The following is a 15,918-nucleotide window of genomic DNA, read 5'->3' on the forward strand; positions in this document are numbered from 1 at the left end:
GAACATTCGCTTTGATGAGATGATCAAAACATTTGGGTTTATGCAGACTTATGGAGAAGCCTGCGTTTACAAGAAAGTGAGTGGGAGCTCTATAGCATTTCTCATATTATATGTAGATGACATACTTTTGATGGGAAATGATATAGAACCTTTGGATAGCATTAAGGCCTACTTGAATAAGTGTTTTTCAATGAAGGACCTTGGAGAAGCTGCTTACATATTAGGCATCAAGATCTATAGGGATAGATCGAGACGCCTCATAGGTCTTTCACAAAGCACATACCTTGATAAGATATTGAAGAAGTTCAATATGGATCAGTCCAAGAAGGGGTTCTTGCCTGTGTTGCAAGGTGTGAAATTGAGCTCAGCTCAATGCCCGACCACGGCAGAAGATAGAAGAAAGATGAGTGTCATCCCCTATGCCTCGGCTATAGGGTCTATTATGTATGCCATGCTGTGTACCAGACCTGATGTAAACCTTGCCGTAAGTTTGGTAGGAAGGTACCAAAGTAATCCCGGCATGGAACACTGGACAACGGTCAAGAACATCCTGAAGTACCTGAAAAGGACTAAGGATATGTTTCTCATTTATGGAGGTGACGAAGAGCTCGTCGTAAAGGGCTACGTCAATGCTAGCTTCGACACAGATCTGGATGACTCTAAGTCACAAACCAGATACGTGTATATTTTGAATGGAGTGACAGTAAGGTGGTGCAGTTGCAAGCAAAGCGTCGTGGCGGGATCTACATGTGAAGCGGAGTACATGGCAGCCTCGAAGGCAGCGCATGAAGCAATTTGGATGAAGGAGTTCATCACCGACCTAGGAGTCATACCCAATGCGTCGGGGCCGATCACTCTCTTCTGTGACAACACTGGAGCTATTGCCCTTGCCAAGGAGCCCAGGTTTCACAAGAAGACCAGTCACATCAAGCATCGCTTCAACTCCATTCGTGAAAATGTTCAAGATGGAGACCTAGATATTTGCAAAGTGCATACGGATCTGAATATCGCAGATCCGTTGACTAAACCTCTTCCGCGAGCAAAACATGATCAACACCAGAACTCCATGGGTGTCCGATTCATCACAATGTAACTAGATTATTGACTCTAGTGCAAGTGGGAGACTGTTGGAAATATGCCCTAGAGGCAATAATAAAATGATTATTATTATATTTCCTTGTTCATGATAATTGTCTATTATTCATGCTATAATTGTCTTATCCGGAAATCGTAATACATGTGTGAATACATAGACCACAACATGTCCCTAGTGAGACTCTACTTGGCTAGCTCGTTGATCAACAGATAGTCATGGTTTCCTGACTATGGACATTGGATGTCATTGATAACTGGATCACATCATTAGGAGAATGATGTGATGGACAAGACCCAATCCTAAGCATAGCACAAGATCATGTAGTTCGTTTGCTAGAGCTTTTCTAATGTCAAGTATCATTTCCTTAGACCATGAGATCGTGTAACTCCCGGATGCCGTAGGAGTGCTTTGGGTATACCAAATGTCACAACGTAACTGGGTGACTATAAAGGTATACTACAGGTATCCCCGAAAGTATCTGTTGGGTTGACACAGATCGAGACTGGGATTTGTCACTCCGTATGACGGAGAGGTATCTCTAGGCCCACACGGTAATGCATCATCATAATGAGCTCAATGTGACCAAGTGTTTGGTCACAGGATCATGCATTATGGTACGAGTAAAGTGACTTGCCGGTAACGAGATTGAACAAGGTATTGGGATACCGACGATCGAATCTCGGGCAAGTAACGTACCGATTGACAAATGGAATTGTATACGGGATTACTTGAATCCTCGACATCATGGTTCATCCGATGAGATCATCGAGGAGCATGTGGGAGCCAACATGGATATCAAGATCCCGCTATTGGTTATTGACCGGAGAGTCGTCTCGGTCATGTCTGCGTGTCTCCCGAACCCGTAGGGTCTACACACTTAAGGTTCAGTGACGCTAGGGTTGAAGAGATATTAGTATGCAGTAACCCGAAAGTTGTTCGGAGTCCCGGATGAGATCCCGGACATCACGAGGAGTTCCTAAATGGTCCGGAGGTGAAGATTTATATATAGGAAGTCCAGTTTCGGCCACCGGGAAAGTTTCGGGGGTCACCGGTATTGTACCGGGACCACCGGAAGGGTCCCGGGGGTCCACCGGGTGGGGCCACCTATCCCGGAGGGCCACATGGGCTGAAGTGGGAGGGGAACCAGCCCCTAGTGGGCTGGTGCGCCCCCCTTGGGCCTCCCCTGCGCCTAGGGTTGGAAACCCTAGGGATGGGGGGCGCCCCACTTGACTTGGGGGGCAAGTCCCCCCCTAGGCCGCCCCCCTTGAGATGGGATCTCTAGGGGGCCGGCGCACCCCCTAGGCCCCCATATATAAAGAGGGGGGAGGGAGGGCAGCCGCACCCTAGTCCCTGGCGCCTCCCTCTCCCCCCGTACCACCTCTCCCTCTCGCTGAGCTTGGCGAAGCCCTGCCGAGATCACCGCTACTTCCACCACCACGCCGTCGTGCTGCTGGATCTCCATCAACCTCTCCCTCCCCCTTGCTGGATCAAGAAGGAGGAGACGTCTTCCCCAACCGTATGTGTGTTGAACGCGGAGGTGCTGTCCGTTCGGCACTAGGATCTTCGGTGATTTGGATCACGACGAGTACGACTCCCTCAACCCCGTTCTCTTGAAAGCTTCTGCTCGCGATCTACAAGGGTATGTAGATGCACTCCTCTCTCTCGTTGCTAGATGACTCCATAGATTGATCTTGGTGAAACGTAGAATTTTTTTATTTTCTGCAACATTCTCCAACAGGACCAAGAGACAAGGTTGGAGCTGAGGAAAACACAGAAGCCGGACGTGAATTTGCGGGTGTCGGGGCACCCTGCCCAATCGGCGTCCATATAAGCAACGAGATCCGTGGAGGCGGACTTGTAGAACTGCAGGCCATAATGACAGGTACCTTGGAGATACCGAAGGATCCGCTTGATGAGTTGCATGTGAGTGTCACGAGGCTCATGCATAAACAAGCACACCTGCTGAACTGCATAGGAGATGTCCGGGTGTGTCAAGGTGAGATACTGTAAAGCACCGGCTAGGCTGCGATAGTATGTGGGATTGGACAGTAGACGACCAATGGCAAGGGACATCTTAGAGCTAGTGTCAACTGGTGTGGAAACTGGTTTGCAGTGTAGCATGTTTGCACGGTCTAGGATCTCCAACGTGTACTGTTGTTGGGAGAGGAATAGGCCCGAGTGGGTTGGGGTGACATTAATGCCGAGGAAATGATGGAGAGGCCCAAAGTCGGTCATGGAAAACGCGGACTTGAGGGAAGAGATGATGTGGTGGAGTGTTTGGGTGGAGTTGGCTGTGACAATGATGTCATCGACATAAACAAGAAAGTACGCGAGAGATGAACTATGGTGTAGTATGAAGAGAGAGGTGTCACTCTTAGGCCCACGGAAACCAATGGAGAGCATAAAGACCTGAAAGCGGATAAACCATGTACGTGGTGCTTGTTTGAGATCATAAAGAGACTTGTGGAGCCGACACACATGATCCGGATGAGAGGAGTCCACAAAGCCCGATGGTTGAGAGCAATTCACGGTCTCATGAAGGTCACCGTGAAGAAACGCATTCTTGACATCCAACTGATGAATGGGCCAAGAACGGGAGGTAGCGAGACTTAGAACCACACGAATGGTGGCAGGTTTCACCACAGGACTGAATGTTTCACCATAGTCCACACCTTCTCGTTGAGTGAACCCACACACCACCCAACGCGCCTTGTAGCGTGCCAAGGAGCCGTCTGTGTTGAACTTGTGCCTGAAAATCCACTTCCCCGTGACCACGTTGACACCTGCAGGCTGAGGCACCAAAGACCAAGTAGAGTTGTTCATTAAAGCATTGTATTCATCTAGCATAGCATGGCGCCAATTTGGGTCTTTGAGAGCTAACTTGTAGGTGGGTGGTATAGGTGATATGGTGGACACGTCAGCAAGGAAGAGACGACGAGGCATGCAAAAACCGGATTTGGAACGGGTGGACATTTATGTGCGTTTTGTGGTGGCTGGATGGGCATGGCACGCTGCGGGAGACGTGGTGGAGGCGTGCATGGGGGCGAGGATCCCGAGGAGGATTCGGTGGGGCTGGTGACAGACTGGGTCGGGTGGCAGGACGTGGGAGCCGAGATTGATCCGGTCGCAGAGGCAGGCGCGACGGAATCGGTGTGAGGCGACAGGTGGGGAGTGGACACGGTTGGCGTCGTGCGGGTGGACCCGGGTGAAGCGGCTGGGTGGGTGGACCACGTGGCAGAGCGAGACAGGGCGGGCGAAGCGCGAGGCGGGGAACTGCATGGCGAGGTGGGGTCCGGGGGAGCGGGATCCGAGGGAGGGAGTCTGGGTGGATTAGACAGGTACGGGGTTTCCGCATTGGCCGATGAGATAGCGCGGCTGGTGGGTGGGATCCGCGGTGCGGGATCTTCTGTGGACGTGCAGGGTTGTGGCGGCGTGTAGGGGAAGGAGTGCTCATAAAAAAATGACATGACATGATACAATAACACGGCGCGAATCTAAATCAAAACAACGATAGCCCTTGTGCTCGAGAGGGTAGCCGAGGAAGACGCAGGGGATGGAACGAGGAGAGAGTTTGTGGTCCATGGTGGTGGATGTGTTGGGGTAGCATAGGCAACCAAACACATGTAAATGATCGTATGATGGGTGAACGCCGTGGAGAAGGAAATATGGTGTGTGATGGCCAATGGCACGTGAGGGTCGTCGGTTTAGTAGGTAGGTCATTGTGTGAAGGGCCTCAACCCAAAAGGGAGGTGTAAGATGAGCTTGGAACAAGAGTGTGCGTACGATGTCATTTGTGGTACGAATGGGGCATTCAGCCTTGCCATTTTGTGGAGACGTGTGTGGACAAGAAAAGCGGTATGCAATGCCGTTGGAGGAGAAGAAAGTACGTAGGAAAGATTTAATGAATTCACCGTCATTATCACATTGCATAGCCTTGATAACAACATGATACTGAGTGTAAACAAACGTGAAGAAGCGTTGTAAAACGAGGGAGGTGTCAGATTTATGGCGCAGAGGAAAGGACCACGAGTAGTGGGTGAAGTCATCTAACACAACAAGATAGTATTGATATCCCCAAAAACTTACAATGGGTGATGTCCACAAATCACAATGTATGAGATCAAATGGGGTAAATGTTTTGCTAAAAGAAGAAGAAAAGGGAAGGCGAGGTTGGCGACCAAGCTGGCATGCACTACATGAAGAGTGTGCGGCTTTATTACAATCGGAAAGAAAATCGCGAGCTAATACAGAAAGAGAGTGGGCGGATGGCCGAGGCGGCGATGCCATAAGTCCGAGGAGGCCGTGGCGAGGAGCTGGAGGCGCCGAAGGAGGGAGTGCCAAGGTCGACCATGATGGAGAGGCCTGATAACTGATACCAAGTTGGAAGAGATAAACTCAATTGATGTTATTGTTGAAGAGTACAAGCCTCGTATATAGAGAGGGGAACCAATCATCCTACAAGAGTGACACGCAGGCCATGGGCGTCATGATCCTAAATACAAGGAAAATATACATGCACAGTTAACGTTACATACAATTCAACAAGAAAATCCCACCAGATCCAGTTCGAGTTGGCCTTTGCAACCGAGAGGGAGAGGGATCTCGAGCCAGCGACGCACGAGCAACAAGACAAAGCCACGCCTCCACGTACGAACCATCGTGACACGAGCCGTAAAAACTCTGACCGAGCCCACCTCATCGCCATGGACGTCAGGCATGGCGTATGCAACCTGTACCGCACGGGCGCGATATATAGGCCGCCATGCAAGGATGGTGCCACTGCCACACAAGACACGCACATCCAATCAACCCGAGACCTCAAGTGTCACGACTCGAGACACAACACTTCCCCCGGACCACCATGGATAAGGCATACATTGCCGTCCTCACCATCGCCTTCCTCTTCCTGCTCCACTACATTCTAGGCAAGGTCAGCAATGGCAGGCGCGGCAAGGGCGCCGTGCAGCTGCCGCCCAGCCCCCCGGCCATCCCGCTCCTCGGCCACCTCCACCTCGTGGAGAATCCGTTCCATGCCGCGCTGTGGCGCCTCGCCGCGCGCCTCGGTCCGATCTTCTCGCTGCGCCTCGGTTCGCGCCGCGCCGTGGTCGTCTCCTCGGCGGAGTGCGCCAGGGAGTGCTTCACGGAGCACGACGTGACGTTCGCCAACCGGCCCCGGTTCCCCTCGCAGCTGCTCGTCTCCTTCGACGGCGCCGCGCTCGTCACGTCCAGCTACGGCCCGCACTGGCGCAACCTCCGCCGCGTCGCCGCCGTGCAGCTGCTCTCCGCGCACCGCGTCGCCTGCATGTCGGGCGTCATCGCCGGCGAGGTGCGCGCCATGGCGCGCCGGCTGTTCCGCGCCGCCGCGGCGTCCCCCGGCGGCGACGGCGCCGCGCAGGTCCAGCTGAAGCGGAGGCTCTTCGAGCTCTCCCTCAGCGTGCTCATGGAGACCATCGCCCAGACCAAGGGGACCCGGTTGGAGGCCCACGCCGAGACGGACATGTCCGTGGAGGCCCAGGAGTTCAAGAAGGTGGTGGACGAGATCATCCCCTACCTCGGCACCGCCAACACGTGGGACTACCTGCCGGTGCTGCGGTGGTTCGACGTGTTCGGCGTGAGGAACAAGATCCTTGCCGCGGTGAGCAGGAGGGACGCCTTCATGCTGCGTCTCATCGACAACGAGCGCCGGAGGCTTGACGACGGCGGCGCCGAAGGCGACAAGAAGAGCATGATCGCCGTGCTCCTCACTCTGCAGAAGACGGAGCCAGAGCTGTACACCGATACCATGATCACGGCTCTCTGCGCGGTGAGCTATCCTTTTTCCATCTCCTCTCCTCGTTTGGTCTCTCTAATCCAAGTTAATTACCACTTACTCCCTCCGTCCGGAAATACTTGTCATCAAAATGAATAAAATAGGATGTATCTAGATGTATTTTAGTTTTAAATACATTTTTTTTGTCCATTTTGATGACAAGTATTTTCGGACGGAGGGAGTACTATTTGTCTTAGTTTTTCTTCACTAAGTCAGTGGCATCGTCAGTGGACATTTTACTCGTCCAAGTCATCGGACAGACAACAGCGTGGGTCATTACTATTTTCTTTTGAAAACACTAACGCCCACACATGTGGCAACATTGCAACTTGCCCACACGCCTGAATCACCGTTCAGTTAAGTTTGCAGGAATCTTGACACACCGAGACAGTTTTCGCGTGCCATGTAGGATAAGGCCGGAGTGTGGGCGTTGGAGAGGTCCCCACAACACGCGGTTGTCAGCTGCGCTGTATGGGCGAGTGTGGGCGAACTGCTTTACGCTGACACGACAGTCGTACGTTGTTGGATGATAACTGCAGTTGCGCGTACATGACAACTAGGTAAACACACATGGCAACTATGACTCGTTTGCTAGTACGTGGCACTCAGGTAAACATACATAGCAACTGTGATTAACCACACGTAATAACTAGATAAACACACATGACAACTATTGTTTGACCATGGCTCTCTGTGCGGTGAGTTCTCCCTTTTCCAACTCTCTCCCTCTTTCTCACTAATCCAAGTTAATTCGCACTTCTTTGTCTTAGTTTTTCTTCACCGGGACAATTGGATACATATTTTTTTAAACAATGCAAAAGATTTGTCATTTTCATTGATTAAGAAAGAAGGTTTACATTTATGCCCGCAACGTGGGAAGAAAACAACTGCTCTCACGGCATTACATTACTCAAGTACTCCCTCCGTTTGGAATTACTTGTCTCGGAAATGAATGTATCTAGAACTAAAATACATCTAAATACATCCATTTTCGAGACAAGTAAATTCGAACGGAGGGAGTATTTCGCACCCACTAAAGCCCAAAGATAGGCCTCTCCCTTGATCCTCCTGACAATTAACATGGTAGGTGCGGCGGTGTTGCGAAAAACTCTCGCATTTTCCTTCCAAATCTCCCAAGATACCAACATCATCAGCGAAGTGAGGGCCTTTCAGTGCGGTCTTGTATTGTTCACTGTATCAGTCCACCGACCTCTCACCGAGGTGGCATTAGCTGCATATACAATATTGAGTCAGTCTAGCCATTACTCTACACGTTTTTTTTTACCATGCATCGTGAAATAGAAGCCACCCGACGTAGGGCCTTTATGTAGGGGAGATGGGGCCAGAATACTATCGTGGTGTATATGGGTTCAGTGGTCAGTGGTCACTAGCTAGCTAGCACGGTAGATAAGGCCATACTATCACTTATTGGATGAATCCAACATGTCATGTCAGTACACAGGCCGGCATCTTTGGGAGACTTTGACTGTTGAGCTATGTGATACAGTAGTACACCCACACGATTTTGTCTCTTTTCCCGGATCCGATAATCTAAAACTCGCGTCACGATCTCACCAATAACCCTCGTTTTCTCAATGAACTATGTGCAGAATTTATTTGGGGCTGGAACGGAGACCACGTCGACGACGACGGAGTGGGCGATGTCGCTGCTGCTGAACCACCCGGCGGCGCTGCGGAAGGCGCAGGTCGAGATCGACGCGGCCGTCGGGACCTCCCGGCTGGTGACCGCCGACGACGTGCCGCGCCTCGCCTACCTGCAGTGCATCGTGAGCGAGACGCTGCGGCTGTACCCGGCGGCGCCGATGCTGCTGCCGCATCAGTCATCTGCGGACTGCAAGGTGGGCGGCTACAACGTGCCGAGCGGCACGGTGCTGATGGTGAACGCGTACGCCATCCACCGGGACCCGGCAGCGTGGGAGCGGCCGCTGGAGTTCGTCCCGGAGCGGTTCGAGGACGGGAAGGCCGAGGGGCGGTTCATGATCCCGTTCGGGATGGGCCGGCGGCGGTGCCCCGGGGAGACGCTGGCGCTGCGGACCATCGGCATGGTGCTGGCCACGCTGGTACAGTGCTTTGACTGGGAGCGCGTGGATGGCGCGGAGGTGGACATGACGGAGGGCGGAGGGCTCACTATCCCCAAGGTTGTGCCGTTGGAGGCCGTCTGCAGGCCGCGCCCGGCCATGCACGATGTGCTTCAGAGCCTCTGATCGCCGAGCTTGGTGGCGTCATAAGGCATGATCTGTGTGGTGCTGATGTTGTAGCAAATAAACTTGTGACTTTATGAGCAGAGTCAGGCTAGCCACTATCTGTAAATTACTCGTAACGTATATGACAGAGGACGGAGGGCTCACTATCCCCAAGGTTGTGCCGTTGGAGGCCGTCTGCAGGCCGCGCCCGGCCATGCGCGACGTGTTGGGGAATGTGGTAATTTCAAAAAAAATTCCTACGATCACGCAATATCTATTTATGTGATGCATAACAACAAGATGGGAAGTGTATCTTCATACCCTTAAAGATCGCTAAGCAGAAGCATTTATCATCGCGGTTGATATAGTCGTACACCTTCACGATCCGCCCCGATCAAGTACCGAACGTACGACACCTCCGCGTTCAGCACACGTTCAGCTCGATGACGTCCTCACCTTCTTGATCCAGCAAGACGGGCGAAGTAGTAGATGAGTACCGGCAGCACGACGGCGTGATGACAGTGTTGGTGAAGAACAATCTCTGCAGGGTTTCACCTAAGCACTACGAAAACTATGACAAAGGATAAACTAGAGGGGACGGGGTTGCCGGCACACGGCTTGGTTTCTTGTTGTCTCTTTGGTGCTAGCCCTGCCCCTCTATTTATATGTTGAGCCTTGGGGTCGAAACTTGGAGTAAAAGCCTCCACAAAGTCGGTTTCACCCGAAAGGCAAGAGTCCTTCTCGGACTCCAGGGCCAGACACCAGGGTTCCCGGCATCTGGACCCAGACGCCAGGGACCCTGGCGTCTGGCCCCTGGACTCCGCAAAACTTCCTTTTGCACTTTCCAAAAACCTTATGGGCTTTCCCCTTTGGCCCAAATAAAATGTTCTCGTACCCAAACATTTCGGGAAACATCCGGAACCCTTCCAGAGACCAAACACTATTATCCCATATATCAATCTTTATCTCCGGACCATTCCGGAGTTCCTCGTCATGTCCGTGATCATATCCGGAACTCCGAACAACATACGGTCACCAACATACATAACTCATATAATACTATATCGTCAACGAACGTTAAGCGTGCGGACCCTACGGGTTCGAGAACTATGTAGACATGACCGAGACACCTCTCTGGTCAACAACCAATAGCGGAACCTGGATGCCAATATTGGCTCCTACATATTCTACGAAGATCTTTATCGATCGAACCGCATAACAACATACGTTGTTCCCTTTGTCATCGGTATGTTACTTGCCTGAGATTCGATCGTCGGTATCATCATACCTAGTTCAATCTCGTTACCGGCAAGTCTCTTTACTCGTTCCATAACACTTCATCCCGCAACTAACTCATTAGTCACAATGCTTGCAAGGCTTATAGTGATGAGTATTACCGAGAGGGCCCAGAGATACCTCTCCGACAATCAGAGTGACAAATCCTAATCTCGATCTATGCTAACTCAACAAGTACCATTGGAGACACCTGTAGAGCACCTTTATAATCACCCAGTTACTTGTGACGTTTGGTAGCACACAAAGTGTTCCTCCTGTAATCGGGAGTTGCATAATCTCATAGTCATAGGAACATGTATAAGTCATGAAGAAAGCAATAGTAGTAAACTAAAACGATCAAGTGCTAAGCTAACGAAATGGGTCAAGTCAATCACATCATTCTCTAATGATGTGATCCAGTTAACCAAATGACAACTCATGTCTATGGCTAGGGAACTTAACCATCTTTGATTCAACGAGCTAGTCAAGTAGAGGCATTCTAGTGACATTATGCTTGTCTATGTATTCACACATGTACTAAGTTTCCGGTTAATACAATTCTAGCATGAATAATAAACATTTATCATGATATAAGGAAATATAAATAACAACTTTATTATTGCCTCTAGGGCATATTTCCTTCAGTCTCCCACTTGCACTAGAGTCAATAATCTAGTTCACATCACCATGTGATTTAACACCAATATTCACATCTGTATGTGATTAACACCCAAAGAGTACTAAGGTATGATCATGTTTTGCTCGTGAGAGAAGTTTAGTCATCTGGTCTGTCACATTCAGAATCGTATGTATTTTGCAAATATTCTATGTCTACAATGCTCTGCACGGAGCTACTCTAGCTAATTACCCCCACTTTCAATACGTATCCAGATTGAGATTTAGAGTCATATGGATCGGTGTAAAAGCTTGCACCGATGTAATTGTTTATGACGAACTCTTTTATCACCTCCATAATCGAGAAACATTTCCTTATTCCACTAAGGATAATTTTGACCGATGTCCAGTGATCTAATCCTAGGTCACTATTGTACCCTCTTGCCAAACTCCCGATGAGGTACACAATAGGTCTGGTACACATCATAGCATACTTTATAGAACCTATGACTGAGGCATAGGGAATGACTTATCATTCTCTTTCTATTTTCTGCCATGGTCGGGTTTTGAGTCTTACTCAACTTCACACCTTGCAACATAGGCACGAACTCCTTCTTTGGTTGTTCCATTTTGAACTACTTCAAAATCTTATCAAGGTATGCACTCATTGAAAAATCTTATCAAGTGTCTTGATCTATCTCTACAGATCTTGATGATCAATGTGTAAGCAGCTTCACCGAGGTCTTTCTTTGAAAAACTCCTTTCAAACACTCCTTTATGCTTTCCAGAAAATTCTACATTATTTCTTATCAGAAAGGCTGTAGTGCTCCCACTCACTTTCCTGTAAATATAGGCTTCACCGCAAGTCTGTATAAAAATATATGTTTTGATCAACTCATCAAAGTGTATATTCCAACTCCGAGATGCTTGCACCATTCCATAGATGGATCACTGGAGCTTGCACACTTTGTTAGCACCTTTAGGATTGACAAAACCTTTTGGTTGCATTATATACAACTCTTCTTTAATAAATTCATTAAGGAATGCAGTTTTTGACATCCATTTGCCAGATTTCATAAAATGTGGCAATTGCTAATATGATTCGGATAGACTTAAGCATAGATATGAGTGAGAAACTCTCATCGTAGTCAACACATTGAACTTGTCAAAAACCTTTTGCGACAATTCTAGCTTTGTATATAGTAACACTACTATCAGTGTCTGTCTTCCTCTTGAAGATCCATTTATTTTCTATGGCTTGCCGATCATCGGGCAAGTCCACCAAAGTCCACACTTTGTTCTCATACATGGATCCCATCTCAGATTTCATGGCCTTCAAGCCATTTCGAGGAATCTGGGCTCATCATTGCTTCCTCATAGTTTGTAGGTTCATCATGGTCTAGTAACATGACTTCTAGAACAGGATTACCGTACCACTCTGGTGCAGACCATACTCTGGAAGACCTACGAGGTTCTATGGTAACTTGATATGAAGTTTCATGATCATCATCATTAGCTTCCTCACTAATTGGTGTAGGAATCACTAGAACTAATTTCTGTGATGAACTACTTTCCAATTTGGGAGAAGGTACAATTACCTTATCAAGCTCTACTTTCCTCCCACTCACTTCTTTCGAGAGAAACTCCTTCTCTAGAAAGGATCCATCTTAGAAATGAATATATTACCTTCGGATTTGTGATATAAGGTGTACCCAACAGTTTCCTTTGGGTATTCTATGAAGACACACTTCTCCGATTTGGGTTTGAGCTTATCAGGTTGAAACTTTTTCACATAAGCATCGCAGCCCCAAACTATAAGAAACGACAATTTTGGTTTCTTGCCAAACAATAGTTTATAAGGCGTCGTCTCAATGGATTTTGATGGTGCCCTATTTAAAGTGAATGTAGCTGTCTCTAATGCATAGCCCAAAAACGATATTGGTAAATCGGTAACAGACATCATAGATCGCACCATATCCAATAAAGTGCGGTTACGACGTTCGGACACACCATTACGCTGTGGTGTTCCAGGTGGCATGAGCTGTGAAACTATTCCACATTGTTTAAAATGAAGGCCAAACTCGTAACTCAAATATTCTCCCCTACAATCAGATCGGAGAAACTTTATTTTCTTGTTACGATGATTCTCCACTTCACTCTGAAATTCTTTGAACTTTTCAAATGTTTCAGACTTATGTTTCATTAAGTAGATATACTCATATCTGCTCAAATCATCTTGTGAAGGTCAGAAAATAATGATACCCGCCATGAGCATCAACACTCATTGGACTGCATACATCGGTATGTATTATTTCCAATAAGTCAGTAGCTCATTCCATTGTTCCGGAGAACGGAGTTTCAGTCATCTTGCCCATAAGGCACGGTTCGCAAACATCAAATGATTCATAATCAAGTGATTCCAAAAGTCCATCTTTACGGAGTTTCTTCATGCGCTTTACACCGATATGACCCAAACGGCGGTGCCACAAATAAGTTGCACTATCCATTATCAACTTTGCATCTTTTGGCATCGATATTATGAATATGTGTATTACCACGATCGAGATCCAACAAACTATTTTCATTGGGTGTATTACCCTTGAAGGTTTTATTCATATAAACAGAACAACAATTATTCTCTGACTTTAAATGAATAACCTATTGCAATAAACATGATCAAATCATATCCATGCTCAACGCAAACGCCAAATAACATTTATTTAGGTTCAACACTAATCCTGAAAGTATAGGGAGTGTGCGATGATGATCATATCAATCTTGGAACCACTTCCAACACACATCATCACTTCACCCTCAACTAGTCTCTGTTTATTCTGTAACTCCTGTTTCGAGTTACTAAATTTTAGCAACCGAACAAGTATCAAATACCCAGGGGCTACTATAAACACTAGTAAGGTACACATCAATAACCTGTATATCAAATGTACCCTTGTTTACTTTGCCATCCTTCTTATCCACCAAATATTCAGGGCATTTCCGCTTCCAGTGACCATTTCGTTTGCAGCAGAAGCACTCAGTTTCAGGCTTTAGTCTAGCTTTGGGCTTCTTCACGGAAATGATAAATTGCTTGCCATTCTACATGAAGTCCCCTTTCTTTCCGTTTGCCCTTTTCTTGAAACTAGTGGTCTTGTTAATCATCAACACTTGATGCTCTTTCTTGATTTCTACCTTCATCAATTTCATCATCATGAAAAGCTCGGGAAACGTTTTCGTCATCCCTTGCATACTATAGTTCATCACGAAGTTCTACTAACTTGGTGATGGTGACTAGAGAACTCTGTCAATCACTATCTTATCTGGAAGATTAACTCCCACTTGATTCAAGCGATTGTAGTACCCAGACAATCTGAGCACATGCTCACTGCTTGAGCTATTCTTCTCCACCTTTTAGCTATAGAACTTGTTGGAGACTTCATATCTCTCAACTCGGGTATTTGCTTGAAATATTAACTTCAACTCCTGGAACATCTCATATGGTCCATGACGTTCAAAACGTCTTTGAAGTCCCGATTCTAAGCCATTAAGCATGGTGCACTAAACTATCAAGTAGTCATCATATTGAGCTAGCCAAACGTTCATAATGTCTGCATCTGCTCCTGCAATAGGTCCGCACCTAGCGGTGCATCAAGGACATAATTCTTCTATGCAGCAATGAGGATAAACCTCAGATCACGGACCCAGTCCGCATCATTGCTACTATCATATTTAAACTTAGTTTTCTCTAGGAACACATATAAAACATAGGGAAGCAACAACGCGAGCTATTGATCTACAACATTATTTGCAAAATACTATCATGACTAAGTTCATGATAAATTGAAGTTCAATTAATCATATTACTTAAGAACTCCCACTTAGATAGACATCCCTCTAATCATCTAAGTGATCACGTGATCGAAATCAACTAAACCATGTCCGATCATCACGTGAGATGGAGTAGTTTTCAATGGTGAACATCACTATTTTGATCATATCTACTATATGATTCACACTCGACCTTTCGGTCTCCAGTGTTCCGAGGCCATATCTGCATATGCTAGGCTCGTCAAGTTTAACCCGAGTATTTCTGCGTGTGCAAAACTGGCTTGCACCCGTTGTATGTGAACGTAAAGCTTATCACACCCGATCATCACGTGGTGTCCCAGCACGAGGAACTTTGGCAACGGTGCATACTCAGGGAGAACACTTACACCTTGAAATTTAGTGAGAGATCATCTTATAAAGCTACCGCCGAACTAAGCAAAATAAGATGTATAAAAGATAAACATCACATGCAATCAAAATATGTGACATGATATGGCCATCATCATCTTGTGCCTTTGATCTCCATCTCCAAAGCATCGTCATGATCTCCATCGTCACCGGCATGACAACATGATCTCCATCATCTTGATCTATATCAATGTGTCATCACATGCTCATCTCGCCAACTATTGTTCTTGCAACTATTGCTATCGCATAGCGATAAAGTAAAGCAATTATTTGGCGCTTGCATCTTATGCAATAAAGAGACAACCATAAGGCTTCTGCCAGTTGCCGATAACTTCAACAAAACATGATCATCTCATACAACAATTTATATCTCATCACATCTTGACCATATCACATCACGACAAGCCCTGCAAAAACAAGTTAGACGTCCTCTACTTTGTTGTTGCAAGTTTTACGTGGCTGCTACGGGTTAAGCAAGAACCGTTCTTACCTACGCATCAAAACCACAACGATATTTCGTCAAGTCTGTGTTGTTTTAACCTTCACAAGGACCGGGCGTAGCCACACTCGATTCAAATAAAGTTGGAGAAACTGACACCCTCTAGCCACTTGTGTGCGAAGCACGTCGGTAGAACCAGTCTCGCATAAGCGTACGCGTAATGTCGGTCCGGGCCGCTTCATCCAAC

General features: G+C 47.5%; 1 protein-coding gene across 1 annotated transcript; it reads left to right on the forward strand.

The window, feature by feature from the left end:
* Positions 1-5,859: 5,859 nt before the first annotated feature.
* LOC119311896 (cytochrome P450 81Q32-like) lies at positions 5,860-9,283 on the forward strand. Its single transcript, XM_037587612.1, has 2 exons — positions 5,860-6,899; positions 8,516-9,283. The coding sequence occupies exons 1-2, from the start codon at positions 5,958-5,960 to the stop codon at positions 9,128-9,130; spliced, it is 1,557 nt and encodes a 518-aa protein (XP_037443509.1). The 5' UTR covers positions 5,860-5,957; the 3' UTR covers positions 9,131-9,283.
* Positions 9,284-15,918: the final 6,635 nt, after the last annotated feature.

The sequence above is a fragment of the Triticum dicoccoides genome, chromosome 5B (assembly GCF_002162155.2).
Source record: "Triticum dicoccoides isolate Atlit2015 ecotype Zavitan chromosome 5B, WEW_v2.0, whole genome shotgun sequence".
Taxonomy (NCBI): domain Eukaryota; kingdom Viridiplantae; phylum Streptophyta; class Magnoliopsida; order Poales; family Poaceae; genus Triticum; species Triticum dicoccoides.